The sequence below is a fragment of the Dendrobates tinctorius genome, unplaced genomic scaffold (genome assembly GCF_039654945.1).
Source record: "Dendrobates tinctorius isolate UK_male_01 unplaced genomic scaffold, ASM3965494v1 ptg000120l, whole genome shotgun sequence".
NCBI lineage: Eukaryota > Metazoa > Chordata > Amphibia > Anura > Dendrobatidae > Dendrobates > Dendrobates tinctorius.
In genome coordinates, this window is record NW_027361788.1 from 16,777,354 (window position 1) to 16,797,206 (window position 19,853).

General features: G+C 44.7%; 1 protein-coding gene across 2 annotated transcripts in view; it reads right to left on the reverse strand.

The window, feature by feature from the left end:
* Positions 1-3,792: 3,792 nt before the first annotated feature.
* LOC141101616 (protein bicaudal D homolog 2-like) overlaps positions 3,793-19,853 on the reverse strand; it is a 45,654-nt gene continuing 29,593 nt past the window's right edge. For both annotated transcript variants that reach the window (XM_073590791.1, XM_073590790.1), the window contains 4 exons: positions 14,033-14,977; positions 5,345-5,496; positions 4,583-4,807; positions 3,793-4,390 (listed from right to left, as the gene is read on the reverse strand). In XM_073590791.1, coding sequence (XP_073446892.1) covers position 4,390; positions 4,583-4,807; positions 5,345-5,496; positions 14,033-14,977 — 1,323 coding nt within the window. In that variant the 3' untranslated portion in view covers positions 3,793-4,389. The remainder of the gene's footprint in view (positions 4,391-4,582; positions 4,808-5,344; positions 5,497-14,032; positions 14,978-19,853) is intronic.

A 19,853-nucleotide genomic window follows, 5' to 3' on the forward strand; every position in this document is an offset into this window, starting at 1 on the left:
TGCTGCCCCTCCGGGTTCCAGCACCGTCAGCTGGTCCTCGGTAGTTCCATTGCCTCGTTCCTTCTGCTGCCCCTCCGGGTTCCAGCACCGTCAGCTGGTTCTCGGCAGTGCCTTTGGCTTAGGTGCCTCCATCTCGGTATCTGAGTTCCAGCAACGTCTGCTGGTCCTTGGTAGTGCTTTCTAGCACAGATACCTCCTGCTTAGTCACCGGGTTCCAGTACCGTCAGCTGGTCCTCGGTAGTGCCATTGGCTCTTGTTCCTCCTGCTGCCCCTCCGGGTTCCAGCACCGTCAGCTGTTTCAGGGAAGTGTCAACGTCACTTTGGCACAAATACATTGTCCTGTCGTGTTGCGGTCGGGTTAGCCGACTCTATGGTGCCTGCTGTTTAGGTGCTTCCCATGTGGGCTGCGGGTTCTGGCAATAAAGGCTGGTTCCGTAGTGCCAATAGGACAAGCACCCCCTGTAGGACTGTGGGTTTCGGTAACTGCGGCCGGCTCGCGGCCTTGCAACTTTGTTTTTCATGGGTACCTTCTGCTGCCCCTCCGGGTTCCAGCACCGTCAGCTGGTTCTCGGCAGTGCCTTTGGCTTAGGTGCCTCCATCTCGGTATCCGAGTTCCAGCAACGTCTGCTGGTCCTTGGTAGTGCTTTCTAGCACAGGTACCTCCTGTTTAGTAACCGGGTTCCAGTACCATCAGCTGGTCCTCGGTAGTGCCATTGGCTCTTGTTCCTCCTGCTGCCCCTCTGGGTTCCAGCACCGTCAGCTGTTTCAGGGAAGTGTCAACGTCACTTTGGCACAAATACGTTGTCCTGTCGTGTTGCGGTCGGGTTAGCCGACTCTATGGTGCCTGCTGTTTAGGTGCTTCCTATGTGGGCTGCGGGTTCTGGCAATAAAGGCTGGTTCCGTAGTGCCAATAGGACAAGCACCCCCTGTAGGACTGTGGGTTTCGGTAACTGCGGCAGGCTCGCGGCCTTGCAACTTTGTTTTTCATGGGTACCTTCTGCTGCCCCTCCGGGTTCCAGCACCGTCAGCTGGCTCTCGGCAGTGCCTTTGGCTTAGGTGCCTCCATCTCGGTATCCGAGTTCCAGCAACGTCTGCTCGTCCTTGGAAGTGCTTTCTAGCACAGGTACCTCCTGCTTAGTAATCGGGCTCCAGTACCATCAGCTGGTCCTCGGTAGTGCCATTGGCTCTAGTTCCTTCTGCTACCCATCCGGGTTCCAGTACCGTCAGCTGGTTCTCGGCAGTTTCTCAGCCTTCTTGTACCTTCTGCTACATTTCCAAGTTCAAACTTTTTGAAATGGTTTTTGGTAATCATTCTGGATCTCCCTGACGACGACCAAAAAGATGACCCTGAAGACAAAGAACATGAAGACAACCACCAAGAGACAGAAGACCAAGAAGCAGAAAAAAAGCAGAAGAACATTAAGCATAAGACTAAAAATCAGAGCAAAAGATATTATCTAAATTATAAGCAGAAGAAGACTAAGCAATGTATTGGGGTGAGTCCGTTCCTCCTCGTGGTGCCCCTGGAAAATGCCTGCTGCTGCAGGCCAAACTGAACACGGACAAATCCTGTTGTAAATCTTTTGTGACAGGCAGAACGGCTGGTGTAATCTTCAAACTTTTATAGATAACAACTACAGGAATGCCTGTCACAAATAAGAATATGATGAAGAATAGGAAGATGAAGAAGTAGAATATGAAGAATAATAGTTGAATAAGAAGATTATGAAGAATGTAAAAAAAAAAAAGAATAATAGGAAGAAGGTGAAGAAGATGAATAAGGTGAAGAAGTTGATGAAAAAGATGCTGCTGCTGAGGAATCATGAAGGAGAAAGTGTGGGAGAAGTAAAGAAAAAAAAAAGGTGAAGAGCATGGAAGTAGTGAAACAATACATATCTGACAAAATATAAAAAAGGTTAACAGTCAATATCTTTGTAACTCTGAACGGCTTAAAAAAAAAAAAAAAAAAATTATTCCTGCTATTCCATTTGATTGTGCTAAACCTCTATGCCTTTAATGTCTCCTCCACCTCCCCCAATACAGTCTACATTATTATTAGTTGTTTTTCTTCTTGTAGAATTAACCTACAAGGAAAGAAAGGGTTTATTTTAATTCCGATATTTCTGTCCCATTGACTTGCATTGGTTTCCGGTATCGGAATCGGCGATATCAGATACTTTTTGGGTATCGGTCCGATCCAATATTTCACGATATCGGAAGATATCGCTCAACACTAACAATGACCCAAAACATAAAGCCAAAGCAACCCAGGAGTTTATTAAAGCAAAGAAGTGGAATATTCTTGAATGGCCAAGTCAGTCACCTGATCTCAACCCAATTGAGCATGCATCTCACTTGTTAAAGACTAAACTTCAGACAGAAAGGCCCACAAACAAACAGCAACTGAAAACCACCGCAGTGAAGGCCTGGCAGAGCATCAAAAAGGAGGAAACACAGCGTCTGGTGAGGTCCATGAGTTCAAGACTTCAGGCAGTCATTGCCAACAAAGGGTTTTCACCAAGTACTAGAAATGAACATTTTATTTACAATTATTTAATCTGTCCAATTACTTTTGGTCCCTTTAAAAACAGGGTGGCACATGTTAAGGAGCTGAAACTCCTAAACCCTTCATCCAATTTTAATGTGGATACCCTCAAATGAAAGCTGAAAGTCTGAACTTCAACGGCATCTGAATTGTTTTGTTTAAAGTTCATTGTGGTAATGTCAAGAAAAAAAATTAGAAAAATGTTGTCTCTGTCCAAATATATATGGACCTAACTGTATGTGTAAAATAAACTGAGCTTTATTTACTGAATCCAGTACTACATTGATAGCGCTGCAGCCAATCAATGAGGTTCAGCTGCTCATGAAGTCTACACGGCCCAAGCCACCGAGCTCAGTGATTAGTTGAAGCGCCGTCAACATGTCACCGCTACAGCCGATCAGCAGAGACAGACAGCACTGGACCTGAGGAGGGTGAGAAAATCTCAGTTTGTTATTGTACATATAACTGGGCATGAAGCATAAAACACTGGTAAAAGGACAATCCCTTTAAGGTAAGGCAGTTTTATTCATGTGACAGAGCTCTCTCTCTTTGGATATTTTGTTCTTCAGCCAAATACAGGAGTGGATACAAAACAAGATAAGAAATAAAAGAAGGACTAGGGTGATTTCACACGTTGCAGTCTCTCCAGGAAAAACATGCTGCAGCTAGGATAGGCTTGACATAGGAATGCAGAAAATGCACTACAGTTTGTTTTTGTATTTTTTTTTAAATTGTTTTTGGAAAACACCAAAACCTTAACTAAAAAAAAATCCAAAAGTAGTATTAAAAAAAAAAAAAAAAAAACACACTAAAGCAACATATTTTGGGTTATTCCATTATGGAAATACAAAGTAGAGTTGAGCAAAAATACATTTTTGCAACGTCTGTTGTTTGTGGCCACCAGATCATGATCCGGTGAAGCTCCTGTTACCTGTGGCAGTTCTTAGGATCAGTAAGCTCCGTGTCATCAGTACGTTTCGACTCCATGCGCATGATGTTGGGAAAGGGGGCACAACTAGTTGAAAGTCGTCAGGGAGGTTCATATTGCTTTGGGCTGGTGGCCATGTACTACAGACGTGGCAGGTGGACCAGGGTCCTGCAATCATTGCATGTTAACTGTGGTTTTCAGCAAACTGTAACAGGTGGATGAGATTTGATGAAAACTTATCCAAAATGCGTGGATATGCCTAAAAAAAATTCACTGTGTACCCGATCCATGTAAATGAGCAAGGAGATGATACAAAAACTACACATTAATGCAGCCCTGCCGGACTAGCTTTATTATATAGCTAGTAAAGAGATTCAGATTTTAGAATTATAATTTTTTTTTTTTTTTTTAACAGTCAGTTAAGTTTTACATTTAACCAATACTAATCAGCCATCCATGATATGTAGCAATACCAAATATTTTTTCAGAACCATTTGTACAGGTATAATTTCTCCACATGTAAAGAATAAGAGAAAAATTAAAGTTCTTATTCTAGTATAAAAAAAGTTACAAAATATTGGCAATTGAAACTTTTTTTTTTGCCAAGTCTTTTAAAATAAGTTAGTTGACATTTAACAATTAAGGCACTTTTCAGAATAAAAACTTTATATACTTTTTTTTTTTTAAAGTGATGAACTATTTCAAGTTTAAAAATAAAAAAAAAAATAAAAACGGCAATGTCGGGGATAATTTTTTCTTCCAATGTCCAGATTTGCCATCTGCTAGAGGAATGATGTGCTCCGAGCTGGGTGCATAACTTCTTTAAAAAGAGTCCTTTGAAGTGGGAATGCATTTGTGGCTGGTGGTTGCAGGTGTAGGGGGTGTTCAGTCCACAATAATGGAAGCATTTATACTTTCTGTGAAAACAAAACCAAGTAGCATTAGAGAATTGATATTTGTACTACAGAACATGTAATTTAGAAAGGGTAAAATAATGGATAACTGATGTGGGAAAAGCATACAGAAATCCAGTTTTTGGGATGCAAGTGGTCGGGGGGGGGGGGGAGAAGACACGACAACATAGCGTTGGCATTTCAATCTTTACGTACCAGATCAATTTTGATTTCGAAGAACGAGTTTTCTGTTTTGTTGAAGATTTTGTTCGACTTGATTTGGAGGCCTCTTGAGCGGCTTCCCGAACCTCCAGTCGTTCAGTTAGAGCCAATTTTTGTTGGATGGCCATTCGCAGCAAGGCATTCAAGGTCTTCTTTTCATCTTCGGCATGCACCAGCTGGCGCTGCATGTCCTCCAGCTGGTTAACATACTGATCGCATCTATAAGAAAAAAAAAAAAAAAAATAATAATTATATAGAAGTCACAATGTTATCAGCCGATTGCAGTGGTCGTAGGAAGCAGCTATTAGTGTTACAGAGGGAGGGGACACATTTCAGTGTCATACACTGCATATGATATTATGGACCTGCAGTTCTCACTACGGTGGACATAAATGCCCCCCCAGCAGGCGTTTCCTTCCCCCCAGTCCACACCGCGCAGCAGGCGCTTCTCCTGACCCATCACCGCAGCAGGCATTTCCCCACCCATCCAGTGCTACAAGGATTTGATTCAGCATGCTGCCAGGATATGCCCAGAAGTATATGGAGACAAATAAAAATCTTCCCCAAAATCTCTTAATGTGGAGCACTTTTGCACCAAACACAAAAATTTGATAGGTCTGCTAGTACCACCGCCCCATCCCCACACTCTTGGATAGAGCCATAAACGGCAGTGTAATTTACACCACATAAAGCATTAATTTTCGTTAAAAACTCTTCAAATTTTGCATTGACATGTTCTTGTCAAGCATAGGGTACCTGCTCGCAAACACAGAGCGCATGGATGAAAAGGTAGCGGCGTCCTCCTTCAAGGCCTTCAACTCTTGTCTCAGCTTCAGCATCATATCCGATACGAGTGCCTTCTCGTTCTCATACTTGCTCTTCAGGTTTGACATGGCTACCTCAGCTGTCTAAAAAGGAGAAGTCAAGTTCACATTAGAGGATATGACATACAGTGGCTTACGAGACAGACCTCATTCTGAACAGGAGAATGATATGCTTTACCAAAAAGCTCTAGCTTGGTCTCATCTCTCCACTAGACGCATTCCCGGGGGGGGTCATCCTGGGTCTCCTGTCAAAGTGTTTCATTTTAGTCAAATGTGGACAGATAGGTCGCGCTGACACTGATGCACTCAGCCTGCAGGACAGCTTGAATTTCTTTGGAACTTGATTGGGGCTGCTTATACACCAACTTGACCATCCTGTTGCGACCTTTCATGAATTATTCTCTGCCGTCCAGGGAGATTATTTTGCGGCACCATGGACGAAAAAACAAAGAGCTCTGGAGATGGACTGGAGAACCAAATTTGCTGAAAAATATCAACAATCTCAAGGTTACAAGTCCTCAAGACAGTGCTCTTCTGTCTGTTCTCCATACTCCACCCAATGCAAAAACTGAGTCAACCTCTCCCTTTCTTTCTGGTTTCAGGTGTGATCATATTGCCCACACCCATTTGCCACAGGGGAGTTTGAATGAGCATCACATGCTGGCAACAAAGTTGTTTGCCCTCAATTTGAGTTGTGTGTGAAACTATATACAATATGCCTTTATTTCCTGGGAGGGAACACCACAAAATAAAATAATGCCGACACTTTCGGCCATCGGCTGGACGATGAGGCCTGGAATGGGACTTTATATGGTGGTAGGACCCTCAGCATGAAGACCACCCTGTTTCTGCATAACAGCGCTTCTATTAGGTGAGGAAGTGACTGGATCTGGAATTTGTTAGTTGTGATGGCTCTGACCCAGATGACAGATTTGATGAATTTGGGCTATTTGGTACCCTGCAAAGTGCAAAGCTCCAGCATGTTTATTATAGAGATTCTCTTATTTACAGCAGCAGTGAGCTACGTTAATGCCGGTCACTCCCAAAGTAACAGCACAAGTGCGCAAAGATACCATCAGTTTTAACTTGTTTTGGGTACGTGTCAGATATTCATGTTATGCAGTTACAGGAGGAAGACGCTGAATAGCTCATATGCAAGAAGCCACAAGATGCTTGGGGGATGCATATACCAATATAAAAAAGCTGCACATAAATCTGATATATAATTGCCAATCTGCTCTGTCACAGCTTCCGGCGATTGTGTCACTATCCCACAATCCACCGCGTATGCTGACCGCCATATTGGAATACCCAAGTGATGGGTATTCCAATATGGCACCCATTGGTGGTACCAGGCTCTTGCACAGTACCACCGCCGGGACCCCTGCATCCCACCCACCTCCGTGCAGTCACAGCCGGCAGGAAAGAATGCGGCTCGTGCTGGAGATGGAGTGCGGGCGCCCTATCTCCAGCACAGGCCGCAAACCATCTTTCCTGCCAGCTATGACTGCACAGAGATGGGTGGGCAGGCAGCTGTGGGACACACACACACACACACACACACAGTAAAACGTCCCCACACACACACACACACACACACACTTCCACCCAAACCCACGCATAAACAGACACATAGTATAATGTTCCCACATACACTCATGTGCATACACACATGCAGATACACATACGCACACACAGTGTAATGTCTCCACACACATTCATGTGCACGCACATACAGTCATGGCCAAAAGTTTAGAGAATGACACAAATATATTTTCACATGATCTGCTGGCCTCTGGTTTTTATGTGTGTTTGTCAGATGTTTTTATCACATACAGAAATATAATTGCAATCATATTATGAGTAACAAAAGGTTATATTGACAGTTAGAATGAGTTAATGCAGCAAGTCAATATTTGCAGTGTTGACCCTTCTTCAGGACCTCTGCAATTCTCCCTGGCATGCTCTCAATCAACTTCTGGATCAAATCCTGTCTGATAGCAGTCCATTCTTGTAAAATCAATGCTTTTATTTTGTCTGAATTTGAAGGTTTTTGTTTGTCCACCCATCTCTTGATGATTGACCACAAGTTCTCAATGGGATTAAGATCTGGGGAGTTTCCAGGCCATGGTCCCAAAATCTCTATGTTTTGTTCCCTGAGCCATTTAGTTATCACCTTTGCTTTATGGCAAGGTGCTCCATCATGTTGAAAAAGGCATTGTTGATCGCCAAACTGCTCTTGGAGGACATTCTGGTACCATTCTTTATTCATGGCTGTGTTTTTAGGTAAGACTGAGAGAGAGCCCATTCCCTTGGCTGAGAAGCAACCCCACACATGAATGGTTTCAGGATGCTTGACAGTTAGCATGAGACAAGACTGGTGGTAGCGCTCACCTGGTCTTCTCCGAATAAGCCGTTTTCCAGATGTCCCAAACAATCAAAAAGGGGATTCATCAGAGAAAATGACTTTACCCCAGTCCTCAGCAGTCCACTCCCTGTACCTCTTGCAGAATATCAGTCTGTCCATGATGTTTTTCCTGGAGAGAAGTGGCTTCTTTGCTGCCCTCCTTGAGACCAGGCCTTGCTCCAAGAGTCTCCGCCTCACAGTGTGTGCAGATGCACTCACACCTGCCTGCTGCCATTCCTGAGCAAGCTCTGCACTGCTGGTAGCCCGATCCCGCAGCTGAAACACTTTTAAGAGACGGTCCTGGCACTTGCTGGTCTTTCTTGGGCGCCCTGGAGCCTTTTTGGCAACAAGGGAACCTCTCTCCTTGAAGTTCTTGATGATGCGATAGATTGTTGACTGAGGTGCAATCTTTCTAGCTGCGATACTCTTCCCTGTTAGGCCATTTTTGTGCAGTGCAATGATGACTGCACGTGTTTCTTTAGAGATAACCATGGTTAACAGAAGAGAAACAATGATGCCAAGCACCAGCCTCCTTTTAAAGTGTCCAGTGGTGTCATTCTTACTTAATCATGACAGATTGATCTCCAGCCCTGTCCTCATCAACACCCACACCTGTGTTAATGGAGCAATCACTGAAACGATGTTAGCTGGTCCTTTTAAGGCAGGGCTGCAATGATGTTGAAATGTGTTTTGGGGGATAAAGTTCATTTTCTAGGCAAATATTGACTTTGCAAGTAATTGCTGTTAAGCTGATCACTCTTTATAACATTCTGGAGTATATGCAAATTGCCATTAGAAAAAAATGAAGCAGTAGACTTTGTAAAAATTAATATTTGTGTCATTCTCTAAACTTTTGGCCATGACTGTACAAACATGCACAGTATAATGAAACCCCACACACGCCTGTACATACGCAGATATACACACGCACAAACAGTATAATGATCCCGTATACTCATACACGCACGCACATATACAATCAATGCATGCAAACGCATACATGCCTGTGCATACCCACCCACGCACACAGTATAATGTCCGCACGTACACATGCACGCATGAACATACGAACAGTATAATGTCCCCACACACGCAGATACAGACGCACGTAAACACGCAAGCATGCACATACACAGTATAATGCACACACAGATACAAACACACGCAAGCATGCACATACACAAACGTGCATATATGCACGCAGATACAGGCACACACAGTATAATGTCCCCACACACAAACATGCACGTGCAAACACATGCACAAACATGCACACATGCGGCATACATACAAGCATACATGCACACGCGACCGCCATCTTTGGACACTCAGGTATACAAAGATGATGGCCGCATGACACATCACACCGCCACAGAGCTGCCCCCCATTGTGAGGTCACTGCCCTCCCAATGCGATAGCATCAGGCCCACATCTAGTCTTTCATAACTGCGAGATGGTTCTCACCACCTACGTCCCATTCCACAGTAGTGATCAGCTAACGTCCAAAGGGGAGAGGGGATAAGCTTCTATCAGAGCTCGCTGGTCTCGTTTCTGAGAACAAAATAATTTGGTATTCAAGTACATCCAGTAGACGGTCAGGCCAGTAATGTCAAGATCTGAATGTACATCCAGTAGGATTTTTTTTTTTTTTTTTAAACTGAAACTCCTGTATTGGGGACTAAAATTTATTTTTTTTTAAGTAAGGATGAATTGCAAAAGTTGCAGCTTGGCTTTGACCATCTTTGTTCCACTCCATGTTGACTTTAATGTTATCCGTGGTCATAACTCAGCTGATCGGAGTTCAGAAAAAGACAGATGAGCTGGAAACACTCCATTCAAATGTCAGGATGAGCGCACTGACAGATTCTTAGTAAACTCATACTGCAACCAGCAACAGAAAGTGCAAAACAGAGGCTACAGAAGGCAAACTGTGCTCCAGCTGGTGTCACCTCTCTGCAGTGGGGAGAGCAGACCATTTGTCAATGCTATCATAGGGGCGTGTTCTACTTTTCCCAGTGTGTTGCTGCTTATTATTGGACAAAAAGCAAGAAAGGAAGTATACGCTCCAGTGAAATCTCTCTGGTAATGTCCACTTTGATTTAAAATTAACCGTTAGGATGTGTGCACACGCTGCGGATTGCTCTGCGGAGTTTTCCGTGTGGATTTGATGAAAACCGCAGGTAAATCCGCAGGTCAAAAGGCCTGCAGTTTTCCCCTGCGGTTTGACACCTGCCATGGAGCAGGTGCCAAACCGCAGTGGAATCCGCACAAAGAATTGACATCCTGCGGATTTGATAGCACGGAAAATTCCGCAGTGTCTGCACTGCGGTTTTCATTTTACATAGGTTATAATGGTACTGTACACCGCAGCAAAAACTGCTGCGGATCCACAGGACCAAAACCGCTGCGGATCCACAGGAGAATCCGCAGCGTGTGCACACGCACCCTTAAAGGGAATCTGTCACCCCATTTTCAGCCTATAAGCTGCAGCCACCGCCATCAGGCTTATCTACAGCATTCTGTAATGCTGTAGATAAGCCTCCGATAAAACATGAAAGATAAGAAAAACACATTAGATTATACTCACCGGGGGTGGGTGACGCGGTCCGGCGCCTCCCATCTTCATATGATGATGTCCTCCTCCTTGCTTCTCCCCGGCTCTTGCTCAGGTGTACTTTATCTGCCCTGTTGAGGGCAGAGTAAAATACTGCAGAGCCGGGAAAGGACAGAGATCCCACACCTGCGCAGGAGCCGAGGGAGAAGCAAGGAGGACATCGTATGAAGATGGGAGGCGCTGGACGGGACGGCAACACCCATCGGACCGGACCGAACGCCGGGGTGAATATAATCAACTCTTATCTTTCAGGTTACATCGCGGGCTTATCTACAGCACTACAGAATGCTGTAGATAAGCCCCTGATGGCGGTGGCCGCATCTCAGGCCAAAAATGGGGTGACAGATTCCCTTTAAAGCGCCCATTACATTGTGTGTCCAGTTTAACTTGAAAAATTTGGTGAAAGGACCTCTTTAAGCCATGCTACTTCTGTTTGCAGACAATCCTCCTAGAAAATGTCCCCAAGGGCTGCAATATACAGTATATACAAGCAGGAATTTAGAGCAGGTTTACATTTTGGTTATTAAAAGGGAATCTGTCATTTTTTTTGGCCTTTCAGCTGCCGGCATAGACATCGGGGGCTTATCTACAGCATTCTGTAATGCTGTAGATAAGCCCCCGATGTAACCTGAAAGAGAAGAAAAACACGTTCTATTATACTCACCGAGGTGGGCGGTCCGATGGGTGTCGCCGTCCCGTCCGGCACCTCCCTTCTTCATGCGATGACGTCCTCTTCTCCCGTCCTGTAATGGCTCCGGCGCAAGCGCACTGCTCTGCCATGTTGAGGGCAGAGCAGAGTCCTGCAGTGCGCAGGCATCGGGAGAGGTCTGGCGCCTGCGCACTGCAGAACTTTGCTCTGCCCTCAACAGGGCAGAGCAATGCGCCGGAGCCATTACAGGACGAGAGAAGAGGACGTCATCGCATGATGGGAGGCGTCGGACCGGACCGCCCACCTCGGTGAGTATAATATGTGTTTTTCTTCTCTTTCAGGTTACATCGGGGGATTATCTACAGCATTACAGAATGCTGTAGGTAAGCCCCCCGATGTCTATGCCAGCAGCTAATAGGGCAAAAAAAGGTGACAGATTCCCTTTAAAGCGTTATGACTCAAAATCTACAATTACTTATCTTATTCTAAATGGCTCCTGGTCACCTCACAACATAACTGATTTCATAAGAAAATCAAACTTCTCAATATACTTTAATGTTAATATGAAGTTTTTACAAAGAAAACCTTGGATAAAGGGGTTCTGGGCTAGGATATTGAAGATTTATTAGGATAGATCATCAGTAAGGGTCTGATACCTGGAACCCCCACTGATCAGATGTCATCAGGTCCTGCAACAAGGTGCAGAGCTGGAACAGCAACGCTCCATACACTATATAGTGGTGACTCTCGGGTACTGCAGCTCAGTCCCCATTGAAATAAATGGAGGCATTGAAGAGTATTTGTGATCTACAGAGAATGCCAGGCCTTCTGATGCTAGGCTGGAGGTATGTAATGCATAGGGTCTACCCACAGTATGCCGATATGCAAGAGTAAGGCTGAGTTCACACGTTGCATTTTTTTAGCGTTTCCGCGGCGGTTTTAACCGCGCGATTTTGCCGCGAAAAATAAGCATCCCATGCATTCCTATGGGATTCCGCAATGCTGTGCTAATGCTGCGGTTTTTACCGCGGCGGAATCGCTTCGCGGTAAAAACCGCAGCATGCTCATTAATTTGCAGAATCGCGGCGATCCCGCACCCATAGGAATGCATTGTTCCGCTTATTTCCCGCATGTGGCTGTGCCCACCATGCGGAAAGTAAGCAGAACAATTGCGGATGGTATCCACGGTCCGGAGGAGAGGAGACTGTCCTCCGGGCTTTGGGTACCATATCCCTGTAAAAAATAGAATTTAAAATAAAAAATATTGTTATTCTTACCCTCCGACGTCCCGCGCAGCCTTCCCGCCTCTCTCCACGCTCCGGTCCCAGTAGTCCTTTGCGAAAATGCTCGCGATGACGTCTGTTTTCGCGTGATCGCGAAGTCTCGAGGTCATTCGTGCGACGTCATCTCGAATTACCGCGAGACGTCATCGCGGGCATTTTCGCAAAGGATTACTGGGAACGGCTGCGCGGGACGTCGGAGGGTAAGAACACCGTTTATTTTTTTTTTTACATTCTATATTTTACTACTGATGCTGCATAGGCGGCCTCAGTAGTAAAAAGTTGGTCACACTTGTCAAACACTATGTTTGACGAGTGTGACCAACCTGTCAATCAGTTCTCCAAGCGATGCTATAGATCGCTTGGAAAACGCTAGCATTTTGCAAGCTAAATACGCTCGCAAAATGCTAGTTTTTCCGCGGGAAAATCGCTGGAATTTAAAATGCGATTTTCCCGCGGACTGGAATTCCGGAATTCTCGCGGTAATTTCCGCGAGAATTCCGGTACGTGTGAACTTAGCCTAAGAAGAAAGTAGCTGAGCAAAAAGCCAATATATGTATGTAGAGAGACATAGGTGGACAAAAATAAATATAAAACACACCCATCAGACAGACCGTGCTACCCATTGTTTTCAGTGTCAATTCACGACCATGGGAATTAATGAAAATTGTCTTGCATAATTCTTTTGACAGTCTGTCAGTCACATCTAGGCACGAAAAGGGGGAATGACCCTTTAAATTTTTAGAAGAATCAATAGCAAGCGTATCGGCTACCACTATTTGGCTGCACTGGTCCAAATGCTTAACAACTCCATTAAAAAGGTTGTCCACTACTAGGACAACCTTTCCTTGATCAAAAAGTTTGGCCCCCATAAAATAAAGCCTATACTTATCTTTCCGTTTTGTTGGCGCTCTGTTTTCCCTGGGCCCCTATGCAGTGTTGTGACACGTGACATTGGTGGCCAATCAGCGCTGGCATCCCCGTCTCCCCCTTCAGACAAATCAAACATGAACAAGAAGTCCGGGCTGCAACTGATCTCGGACTTCCTCTTCCTGCTCAATTCATCAGGAGGCAGACACCGTGACGCCAGAGCTGATTGGGCGATGGCATCACAACCACGGCTTGGGGGCCCCCGGGGAGAGCCAGTGCAAACACCGTGGGAACGACGCTAGCACAGGAGGAGAGTATAGGCTTTGTTTTATGGGAACCAAGCACAGGGTATGAGAAGTTGTCCAAGTAGTGGACTATTTATTTAATGCGACTGATTCCCCACGTCACATTCAGATAAATTTGGTGAAATGCCCAGAAATGGATTAGCAAACACTTCGTGGGATACACTCACACGGGACAGAATTTAAAAAAAAAAAAAAAAAAAAAAAAAAAAAAAAAAAAAAGGCGCATGTGCCTTGTGTGAATATGCTACAGGGCTACAAAAGCACATCAAATCAGGCACCGGCCACACTCGGAACACACCTAAGAGGATCAGGTGGGAATACAAAAGGAAAATAAAAATACACAAATTTTTTTAAAAAAAAGAACCAACTTATTTATTAAATTAGCAAAAAAAAAGTTAAAAAAAACATACAAAACACTAATAATGGCACGACATAACGAGCAGACTAAAAAATAAATACTATAAAACCAGGAGCCCTGATTAAGACAAAATGTACCTGCTTATTAGCCTTCAGAACAGTTCTCAGGGTGGCTATCTGCTCTCGCTTAGTGCTTAGCAAAGCCTTCAGTTTCATGATTTCTTCCACCAAAACCTCCTTCTCCTTATCCATTTCGGAGGTTATCGCTTCGAGCGACGTGTGGTGCCAAGCCACCGAAAGAGCGCCCTGGAGATGTTTGATCTGGTCTTTAACGATGGCGATGAGGTGGGTGATGCTGAGGGGTTCTCTAGCAGAGTCACCAAAATCTGAACCTACGGAGGAGTCTGGGCTACTCAGAGGAGAGCACTCGCCACTGTGAAGGTTGGTAGTCATCTCCAAGTCAGGGTTCACTAGAACTTTACTGAAGAAGTCTGAAGATTTTCGCTTTCTATAATGTAACTTGGCTCCTTTCCCATCTCGGAAGTAATCGAGCATGACGCGGTTGGGTGTCAGGTTATTGCGCATACAGACGTGATTATAGAGATGGGCCAGCTCTTCTATGAAAGATAGGAGCTCGTCCTGCGCCAGGTTCAGTTTGCTTTGAAAGTCACAGTACAGTCTCCTTGCTACCCTTAACTCCTCCTGAAGAACAGACATGAGTCCTCGATCATTGCTCTCCGATTTCGCAGAAGTGTCGAGCGCCTCAGTCACCACCTGCTTGCCCATCTCCCACTCTTGTTTCTCTTCTTGGTACCTTTTCTCACACAACTCATATCGTTCCTTGATTTCTTTCAGCTCTCTCTCAAGTTGTGACACTTCCACCCCTTCTTGTCCACAGGTACATACTGAAATATCTCCATTATCCAGCTTGTGCCTGGGATTAGCGCTTTTCTGGAGAGTTTTCATTTTCTCAACCAGGTCAGCGTTTCTCTGTTGCTCATTAAACAAGTCCTTGCTGATCTCATCGAGGTTCCTCCTGACTTCTTGCATGTTAAGCTCCATGATGGCCTTCTCCCGGTCTACCTGCAGAACAGCAAAAAGGACATTCAGGATAGGGCACAACTAAGAAATCCATTTTACAAGGCCATCATGCCTAGCCAAAAGCCTCCAAACTATACTTCAGAAGCCAATCATGGGAACATTCAGATTTAGGTGGCAACCAATTAGAGGCCCAAAAGTTGTGGTTCACCACCATTCCTTCTCCATCTTTAAAAGTAATAAGCGAGAGCCAAAAATTTGTGCACATATTAAAATTCATTGTCATTATTAGCAATATGGATTATGTATGCAAACTGCCTTAAAGGGTTATCCAATTAGAAGAAAAAAAAATAAATAAATAAAAATAGCAGGAGATGAATGGTTGGACAGGAGGGTGGAGGAACTGCAATTAGACAACCTCTTTAAATAGATTTTTTTACTGCTTTATCAAAAGGTAGGAACGAACAAAAAGGGAAACTAGTTCCTATAAATAAGAGAGACCTTTATAAAACTCTATAGTTCATTTCCTGGCATACAGGATTGGGCATCAACATATCTGATCCTAGTTTTCCCAGGTATCTGTTACAGGGGGGCACCACAGCCTTAGGCTTCTTTTACACTTGCCGTGTTTTTGCGGCCCCAATGCATTTCTATGGGGCCGTAAAAAGAGCCTTCAAAAATTAGTAGGAAGGCAGTGCTCCGTATGGCCGTATTTGCGGCCGTTATAAAAAATATCGAGCTTGCTTGATATTTTTTACGGTTTACAGACACAGCTGCAGTGCATTTCAATGGTACAGCAAAAACAAATGTTAAGTTGTTTTTGCAGTACACCGCATTTGCGGATCGTCGTTTTTTCCCTGCTATTTGTTATAACAGGGAAAAACGGCGATCCGAGGTTTTTTTGCGGCCCGTTTTTGCGGAATACCGTGAAAGTCACGGCAATACGGCCCGCAAAAACTAGCCGCAGAAAACACTGCAAGTTTAAAAGCAGCCTTAAGGCCCCGTCACACTAAGCGACTTACCAGCGATCCCGACACCGATATGAAGGTGTCAGGATCGCTGGTGAGCTGTCACACAGACAGCTTCACCAGCGATCAGCACAGCGATGCCGAGCGCCCGGCAACGCTGGCTATCGCTGTAGAAAATAGATTCAAAATAAAAAAAATAGTTATTCTCACCTTCCGACGTCCCGTTCAGCCATCCTGCCTCTCTCCACGCTCCGGTCCCAGTGAGCCTTTGCACGAATGACCACGAGATGTCACGGTCTCGAGGGATAACAAAGTCTCGCGGTCATTCATGCAAAGGATCACTGGGACCGGAGCGTGGAGAGAGGCAGGATGGCTGAATGGGACATCGGAAGGTGAGAATTACTATATTTTTTTTTTTTTTTTTTTTTTTTTTTTTTTTTTTTTTTTACACCTGATCGCTGGTCTCCCGCTGTCACACACAGCGATGCGTGCTGGCCAGCGGGAGACCAGCGACCAAAGAAATGTCCAGAGGTTTCTTGCAGCAATCAGCGATACCGGCAGGGGGGCCGCTCGCTGATCGCTGTCACACACAGCGATCTCGCTGGTGAGATCGCTGTTACGTCACAAAAGTTGTGACTCAGCAGCGATCTCGCTACCGAGATTGCTTAGTGAGACTGGGCCTTTAGACAGTTGGTGGGACCCTCCAATACTATCCCATTGTTATGTGGTCAAATAGCTGGATTAGATTTGTTCTTAATTAAAGCTAGTTTCAGACCAGCCCATTAAGGGCCTGTTATACATAGCGATATCGCTAAAGTGTCACCGATTTTGTGACGCAGCAGCGATATCGCTACATGTGACACTCGCCTCCGACCGGCTATCGCTGATCGCGCGAGATCGGCCTGGTCCATTTCTCATCGTTGGCTTCCTGCTGGCGCCGACGAACGAGCCATGGACGCAGGCGAAAGACGTCACCCTCGCCGCATCTATTATAAAATAGGAATGGTGCGCACTCAGGTCCAGGGAAAATAGGTGCAGGTGAATTAGAGCCCTAGGGCCTTATATATATATAGAAAAGAATGATTCACCGCACTCAATACGTTAGTATGCAAGATTCATATGTTTATTGAATATGTCCTTCGTTAGAGGAAAAGGGTGTGCCCAAGTGAAATTGAATCATGTACAGACAGAATACCCGACGTTTCGATCCTCCCGGATCTTATTCATGGGGTACACTCAATATAGTAAATAGCGGACCTGGGGCACTGGATGAGGATATACATCCCCTTAAGGTATCTAGAAGATTTAAATGCCGTCTGGTACCATCTGAATGATGTGATGAGGATATCACGAACAGTTATCAGTTGAAAGGTATCGTAAATTGGTTCCAGCTTAAAGTAAGGAAATTCTGGCTTGAAGCTGCTATAGCCGTTAAATGGAAACTTCCCCGTGGCAGAAACTGCGAATTCTAAGGTTGTTGTGGCTGTCAATAGGGCCTCCAGCTATTCCCAGGCAGGGCGCGGGACCTGTATTTTTCATTCCTTTTGCCCAGGATCCCCCAGGTGGACACTTCCACATGCTGGCTACTGCAGCCTCAGGATCATCTATACCTGTCTGAGTGAAATCCCCATTTGATAATATATAACCTGAGATTAAGAAGGTTATCGGTCACAGGATAAAATCCGCTATTGACAGCCACAACAACCTTAGAATTCGCAGTTTCTGCCACATGGGGAAGTTTCCATTTAACGGCTATAGCAGCATCAAGCCAGAATTTCCTTACTTTAAGCTGGAACCAATTTACAATACCTTTCAACTGATAACTGTTCGTGATATCCTCATCACATCATTCAGATGGTACCAGACGGCATTTAAATCTTCTAGTTACCTTAAGGGGATGTATATCCTCATCCAGTGCCCCAGGTCCGCTATTTACTATATTGAGTGTACCCCATGAATAAGATCCGGGAGGATCGAAACGTCGGGTATTCTGTCTGTACATGATTCAATTTCACTTGGGCACACCCTTTTCCTCTAACGAAGGACATATTCAATAAACATATGAATCTTGCATACTACTTATGTATTGAGTGCGGTGAGTCATTCTTTTCTACCCTCGCCGCATCTGACAGGTAACGACCGCCGAGCATCACCGTGTCGCTAGCGAGATCTGCCTATTTGGCAGCTCACTAGCGGCCATTTAGCGATGCACCAGCGATCCTGACCGGGACATATCGTGGTCGGGATCGCTGGTGCATCGCTAAATTAATGGGGCCTCTATTTAACAAGCCCCATTGTTTGGTTTTTTTTCCCCCCCATTACATCTGGATGATATTTTGTTTGGGTGTCGCAGCAAACACTTGAGATTCTCAAAAAAAAATATTTTTTTTTTTTCCCCTCTTCTTCATTAGATGGGCTATCCAGCTACAAAGGGTGGGGGAAGTTTATGTGCAATACTAAGGAAATCTTGAAAACAAGATCTGTTGGAGAGAAATGAGGACTTTGGATTTTGAATTACCAACTAGCTGTATCACCCATTTTTTTTTTGGTCCCTTGACCACCATGTCACCCTTTGGCCTGAAGTCTAATCCCCCTGTAAGCTCTAGGACATCTAAGGCTCGGCACAAAGCAGCGTGGGTCACTGAACTGTAGATCCCGTCTGGCTATCAGCACACACTATACAGGGATTACACCCATCTCATCCTGTATATATGGTGTCGCTGGCTGTGTGCAGAGCCTTACATACAGTCGCTCGGGGAGGGCCTATACCTCATGTCACATCTCCCGGAGAAGGCCATCTGCATGCTGATGGTTTCCATCACTACTTATTTGCAGACGACCAATATTTACACTGAGATAATTGTGCTCCAAGCAGAAAGACAGCGGCTGTGCAAACATGGATAGTACAACGTGGGGACACAACAGCCCTCCATCTCAGTTTTGTCATATCGGGGTGCTGGTTGCAGAGAGTTCTACATTCTTAAGATATCAGTGTTGTATCTTTAGGGATTCTGCAGTCACATTCTCCTCCTCCCTATATAAAAGGAATATGAAATTTGCTAAATAGTTCTGGGTCATATGATTAAATATTTCCTACAGGAAAGAGTGTCAAGTGAGATTTTACTGTATCCATTGCAGTCACAAGATTGTTTTCAGCTCCATGTTTACACCGGTCGATGGTAATTACAATTATCAGCCCATGCAAATGGGGCTTAAAGGGCAATTATGCCTTCAAGTAACTTTTCAGAATAAGTTGTCCTGTGTGCAGCATACATGAGAAATAACATTGTCTGGCCATTATATTGCTGCATTTTCACCAGTTTTCCCTTTGAAAATTAGAGAAAATGTATGCAATCCACTTTGAGCTGGTGAGAGGAGGCTAGCTGAGGTAATGTGGGATGGATTCCCGCCTTGTTCCTTAGTTAACACCCAGGCACAAGCTGCAGCATTATACAGCAGCTCTGAGCTGTAAAGGTATGAATTCAGCACTGGGATGAGAAAATCCTTGCCAGAAAGCTCAGCACAATCTTTAGGCAACTCTATAAGACATTTTGTCTTATACAGAGATCTCCTGCTGATAACATACAGACTAGTGTGACCCATACCTGAAATCAGGCTCTCAGATCCTATGTCATGCTGTTATCTCATTAGAGGAAAGAGTGTGTATTGAGCTGTGCCAGTTTGTGGCATTGTTTTATAAGAGAACTACATCCTGATGTGCTAAGGTATTCAGGTGCATCTACACTGCACAACTAAACGACTGCTAATAAACTATATAGTTGTTGATCAGTGGTCTTGAGACAGGCTGACCAATAATAGATCATTCTGATAGCATAGACAGTCATGGTTCTCAGCAGCACTAATCCTGTTTACACAAGACGATGTGCTGCCGAGAATGACGATTTTTAAGCAAGCTTAAAAATTACCAATTAATGAACATTGTGTGATTCTTG